Here is a 6,049-nt window from a genome sequence, read left to right as displayed (position 1 = left end):
CACAGACTTCAGAGGATAATTAGAACTGCAGAAAAATAATGGCTACCAACCTGCCTTCCATTGAGGACCTGTATACTGCACGAATCAAGAAGAGGCCGTGAAAATATTTGCAGATCCCTCACATCCTGGACATAAACTGTTTCAATTCCTAACCTCAAAACGACGCTATAGAGCACTGCACACCAGAACAACAAGACACAAGAACAGTTTTTCCCGAATGCCATCAAGGTTGCATGGCATCTATCCCAACTGGCAAGCATATCCCAAAGGTGCTTTTTCAACTGAACTTCCTTGGTTTTTCCTTGAAGATGTTTTGTTTCTCATCCAAGAAGCTTCTTCAGTTCAGTTCAGTTCAATGAACAAGAGGAAGCAAAACATCTTCAAGGAAAAACCAAGAAAATCTACTTGCCTTTCGAAAAAGCACCTTGGGGACAACCATGACCTGGATGACTGAGAAGCTCTGTAGATGATATTGGTAAGCACGTTGGGGCGAGATGCCTTAAATTCTTGAGTCTGCTCCACAATGAACAGAGATACTGAATATGTTTGGCTGATTGTCCAACAATCTGTATTATTTTTCTCTATGCAGTGTTGGCAAAATTGGTCGAGACCTATGTGGATACTATCTCCAGTGGGAACGTTCCCTGCCTGGAGAACGCAGTCTTGGCCTTGGCTGACACTGAGAACAGGGCAGCCGTGCAGGAAGCTGTTGCTCACTATGAGCAACTGATGGAGCAAAGCTTGGAGCTACCCACTGAGACTCTCCAGGAACTTCTGGACGTACACAAAAAATGTGAAGAGCAAGCCCTTGAGAAGTTCACGGGTCGTGCCTTTAAGGATGATACACGTCAGTTTCAGCAGGAATTCATGGTAGGTAATCATAAGATACCAACCTTCATAGACAATATTCATTGGTCCTTGTACCTTAACCTCCAGTATTTTCTGTATTTATAAGAATACAGAAAATACGAAATTGTCAGAAGTGGCAAAACTGTTTTAATTAAACAGAAAAACAGTTCTCGTTTTGTTTCTACGTGGAAAATGCTTCTGGACATTTTTTGCTCAAAATTGAAAAATTAATGAAACTTTGCTTCTAAATTTTGATGGTGAATGAAGTTGTTATACAAATGACTTGAAATTTCTTGAAATGTGAAACAAAAAGAGATATATATTTTTAATTGTACTGCAGTGAGTAAAGTTGGAAGCCACTTTCTCTCTGTACTTTTCCTCTTCCTTCTTCAACTTTTTAAACATTTGTTTATTTCCGCATTTCCATCTTACAATAAAGTTTAATAAAATATTTTAGAAAAGAATATGTTCTTAGTCAACACATTGGGGGATATATAGCATTTTGTTTGGTTTGCCCTGAAGGAACAAAACACAATAACAGACTTGGAAGGGACCTCAGAGGTCTTCTATTCTAACCCCCTTCACAAGCAAGAGACCTTATACAATTCCAGACAAGTGGCTATGGGCAGGAAACTCCAGGAGGATTGAGAGGATTTCAAGGAATGTCATCATCAGCCTCTTTTGACAAATACATTCCTGTTCTAAGAATTAAGAATCCTTAATTCTTAATTAAGAATTAATTAATTAATCTACTATTGACCTCACCCCATTCCTAAGAGGACTATAAGGGGCGTGCATAAGAGCACAATAGTGCCTACCGTTCCTGTCCTATTGTTCCCTTCATTATATCAAATTAATATAGTTGATGCATATTTTTTTTACTTATATATATATATATTTTCTTCAAGAAATGTTGTTTTATCTATGACAATTGTTTGTGTATACTGTTGTGACAAAAAGAAATAAAATAAATAAAAAATAAAATAAATAAATAAATGTGGCTTTAAGACATGTGGACTTCAGTTCCCAGAATTCCACAGCTACCAATGCTGGATGGGGAATTCTGGGAGTTGAAGTCCACACCTCTTAAAGCCCGGTTGCAATGAAGCAACACTGCTCTGGTTAAATTGAAGGAAGAGCATCTGCCATTTCAAATTGTGATAAAGCAGGGGGTGAAATCCAGCAGGTTCTGACAGGTTCTGGAGAACCGGTAGCGGAAATTTTGAGTAGTTTGGAGAACCGGCAAATACCACCTGTGGCTGGCCCTAGAGTGGGGTGGGAATGGAGATTTTGCACTAACCTTCCCCTGCCACGCCCACCAAGCCACACCCACAGAACCGGTAGTGTAAAAAATTGGATTTCGCCACTGTGATAAAGGTCTGTTTAATCATTGGAGACCAACCACATGTATACAATGTAGAAACATGGATTTCTTTGTCATCTCTTGCTTTGTTATGTTTTATTCCTAACAGAAAACTGTGGAGAGCAAAAAGGAAGAGTACTGCAGCAAAAATGAGTTGAAATCTTCTGAAATCTGTTCAGCTTTATTAAGCTCACTATCTGAAGGCTTGGAGTGGAACATCAGGAACGGAAGCTATGCCCGAGCTGGTGGCCACCAGGAATTTCTTAATGACCTCCAAAAAGTGGAGAAAGAATTCTTGGAGAAACCTGAGAAAGGAGTAATGGTACAAAATGATGAGGGTTGCTGAACGAATAATCGCGAAGGCTTTTGTAATTCTGTTAGGCCAGGAACTGTAACGTTTGAGAGAGCTGTTGGGAAAAGGAGGCAGCTAACATATAAGTGGGCGTGGTGGCTCAGTGGTTAAAGACACTGACCTTGTCAGCTGGAAAGTTGTCTGCCTGGGTTTGAGACCCAAGCGCCACGCAATGGGCGAGCTCCTGTCCTTGCCCAAGCTCCTGCCCACCTAGCAGTTTGAAAGCATGCAAATGCAAGTAGATAAATAGGTACCATTGATTTTGCTTATTAGAAGCCATCTGGGAAGGTCACAGGACTCCAGGATGCTGCAGCTGTCAGAAATACGTATCATGGAGTGAAAGATAAACCTTAGAACATTGCCTAAATGTTAACAAATTATATAAATGTCAAGTTGGCTAAAATTGAATCATTTTAATTTTCCAAATTTCCTCCAGATAAAAATTGCGGAGAACCCATTCCCACATTTCCCTACAAGATACAGTATTGTTTCCGATCTTGATAACAGTCGTGTGAATGGAAGAAATGGCGTTCCAACCCAGTTTTGGTGATTTTGGGTGAAATTCCCATCACTGGCACCAAGACTGAGCTCTGGCATTCAAAAATGTTATTTTGAAGAGCTCCAGGGAGCCCAATCTCATCCATTTGGCATCAGATGCCATTTTGTCACTCAGCATAACAGAGTTAGTTGCTTCTTCAGGAAGGCAAATTTCCCCCATTCATCATGAGATGTCACTTTGTCACCCATTTGACAGCCGTATTGTCATCTTCTAGAGATATCATTCAGTGTCTTTTTGTTTTAATTATTTGCATTTATATCCCGCCCTTCTCCGAAGACTCAGGGCGGCTTACACTATGTTAAGCAATAGTCTTCAACCATTTGTATATGATCTACAAAGTCATCTTTTATTGCCCCCAACAATCTGGGTCCTCATTTTACCTACCTTATAAAGGATGGAAGGCTGAGTCAACCTTGGGCCTGGTGGGACTTGAACCTGCAGTAATTGCAAGCAGCTGCTGTTAATAACAGACTGTCTTAGCAGTCTGAGCCACCAGAGGCCCCAGAGGTCTTGCTTTGGTAAAGCTTCCTTCGTATCACTGGCAACTCTATATCGCTCCAGATTATTCTCTTCTTTTTCCCTTCAACCAGGCAGGGAAGATCCTGAAAGAATTCTTCCAGAGCAAAGAAAACATCAGCAAAACCATCCTTCAAAGTGACATGAGCCTTCAAGAGAAGGAGAAGGAAATAGCAGGTAAAGGTGTCAACAAGCTTTCAGATGATGCTGGGATGTTGGTTCTGCTTTGAAGGTGGGAAAAGACCTGTTTATCCTTAAACCCATCGCTCATTGAGAAAACACTTGGCTATGAAAGAGGGAGGGTTTTCCTTTTCCTGCAGTATTATCCAATATTTATAACTGCATTCATTTATAGCCCAATAAATGGATTGCAAAATGCTGAGAACCCAGAATCTCATAAAGGAGCTGATCCAAATATATCACACTCATGTTTTGAAGATTTTGTAGACAGTCTAACAACCATGTCAGAAAAGGTCATAAAATCAGGCATGGGTCACTTATTTATTTATTTATTTATTTTATTAAATTTTTATACCGCCCTTCTCCCGAAGGACTCAGGGCGGTGTACAGCCAGAAATAAAATACAAGATATATACAATTAAAAGAAATTAAAATATAGCAATTACTAAACGGCTGATAGTTAAAAATGAATTTAAAATTTAAAATATTAATAAAACCCCAATATAAAATCAAACTATTATGCTAGTCCCGCTTGAGTAAATAAATATGTTTTTAGCTCACGACGGAAGGTCCGAAGATCAGGCACTTGACGTAGGCCAGGGGGGAGTTCATTCCAGAGAACTTAACAACCATCTCACTTAGTAAGAAAAATTATGGTTCCAATTGTGTTCGTAAGTCAAGGACTATCTGAACTGCAATAAACAGATTGCAAAACGCTGAGCAGCAGTGCCTGGGACCTTATGAAGGACAGCATCATGAAGATTTTGATCCAATCATATCTCACCCATGTTTTAAGATTATTTTTTAGAAAAGAGGATTCATGGAGAAATAATTATCTTTTCTAAAATATTCATGTATTTTTTTTCTTTTTTACAATAAACTTATTGCCATTATTAGTTACCATAATTAAGCAAGGACTGCCTTTATGCCTAATCTACTTATTTATTGCATTATTTGCATATCACCTTGCACATCACCTGCAATTGTTTGCTTTTCCCCAAAGCCAGAACAAGAACAAGAGGTCCAGAAGCAGGAAATGGAAATGCTCAAACAGAAGTTGGAGGACCAGAAGCAGACGATGGAGGACCAGAAGCAGAAGTTGGAGGACCAGAAGCAGACGTTGGAGGACCAGAAGCAGAAGTTGGAGGACCAGAACCAGAGGTTGGAGGACCAGAAGCAGAAGTTGGAGGACCAGAAGCAAACGTTGGAGGACCAGAAGCAGACGTTGGAGGACCAGAAGCAGAAGTTGGAGGACCAGAAGCAGAAGTTGGAAAACCAGAAGCAGACGTTGGAGGACCAGAAGCAGACGTTGGAGGACCAGAAGCAGAAGTTGGAGGACCAGAAGCAGACGTTGGAGGACCAGAAGCAGAAGTTGGAGGACCAGAACCAGAGGTTGGAGGACCAGAACCAGTTGGAGGACCAGAAGCAGACGTTGGAGGACCAGAAGCAGACGTTGGAGGACCAGAACCAGAGGTTGGAGGACCAGAAGCAGAAGTTGGAGGACCAGAAGCAGACGATGGAGGACCAGAAGCAGACGTTGGAGGACCAGAACCAGAGGTTGGAGGATCAGAAGCAGAAGTTGGAGGTCCAGAAGCAGAAGTTGGAGGACCAGAACCAGAGGTTGGAGGACCAGAAGCAGAAGTTGGAGGACCAGAAGCAGACGTTGGAGGACCAGAAGCAGAAGTTGGAGGTCCAGAAGCAGACTTTGGAGGACCAGAAGCAGACGTTGGAGGACCAGAAGCAGAAGTTGGAGGACCAGAAGCAGATGTTGGAGGATCAGAAGCAGATGTTGGAGGACCAGAAGCAGACGTTGGAGGACCAGAAGCAGAAGTTGGAGGACCAGAAGCAGATGTTGGAGGATCAGAAGCAGATGTTGGAGGACCAGAAGCAGACATTGGAGGACCAGAAGCGGAGTCATGAGATGAACCTTCAGAAGCTAAAGGAGAAGATGGAGGAAGAAAAGGAACAGATAAAAAAAGAATTTAAGAAAACCATCAAAAAGGAATGCAGGGTAACACTACAATCTCAGCAACAGTTTGCTGTAGTTGGGTTATAGGCAGTGGTGGGATTCAAATAGTTTAACAACCGGTTCTGTGGGCGTGGCTAGGTGGACATGTGACTGGGTGGGCATGGTCAACTTGACATTACTCACGGCAAGGTGGGCAGCACCTTGCTGTGAGTGATGTCATTGGCCACACTCACTCAGTCACATGACCACCTAGCCACGCCC

At 41.8% G+C, this 6,049-nt stretch overlaps 1 protein-coding gene across 1 annotated transcript; it reads left to right on the top strand.

The window, feature by feature from the left end:
* The first annotated feature begins 305 nt into the window (after positions 1-305).
* Positions 306-5,915, top strand: LOC131187385 (golgin subfamily A member 6-like protein 22). The gene is made up of 5 exons (XM_058161614.1): positions 306-475; positions 590-870; positions 2,322-2,534; positions 3,714-3,822; positions 4,827-5,915. The coding sequence occupies exons 2-5, from the start codon at positions 730-732 to the stop codon at positions 5,873-5,875; spliced, it is 1,512 nt and encodes a 503-aa protein (XP_058017597.1). The 5' UTR covers positions 306-475; positions 590-729; the 3' UTR covers positions 5,876-5,915.
* The last annotated feature ends 134 nt before the right edge of the window (positions 5,916-6,049 follow it).

Source organism: Ahaetulla prasina, unplaced genomic scaffold (genome assembly GCF_028640845.1).
Source record: "Ahaetulla prasina isolate Xishuangbanna unplaced genomic scaffold, ASM2864084v1 Contig657, whole genome shotgun sequence".
Lineage (NCBI taxonomy): Eukaryota > Metazoa > Chordata > Lepidosauria > Squamata > Colubridae > Ahaetulla > Ahaetulla prasina.
This window is presented reverse-complemented; position numbering and strand designations above follow the sequence as displayed.

Excerpts from the sequence above, each read along its gene's own strand:
- LOC131187385 (XM_058161614.1), top strand. The coding sequence starts at position 730 with ATGGAGCAAAGCTTGGAGCTACCCACTGAGACTCTCCAGGAACTTCTG. Across the intron at positions 871-2,321 it reads AGTTTCAGCAGGAATTCATG|AAAACTGTGGAGAGCAAAAA; the intron begins GTAGGTAATCAT and ends TATTCCTAACAG. Across the intron at positions 3,823-4,826 it reads GAAGGAAATAGCAGGTAAAG|AACAAGAACAAGAGGTCCAG; the intron begins GTGTCAACAAGC and ends CCCCAAAGCCAG.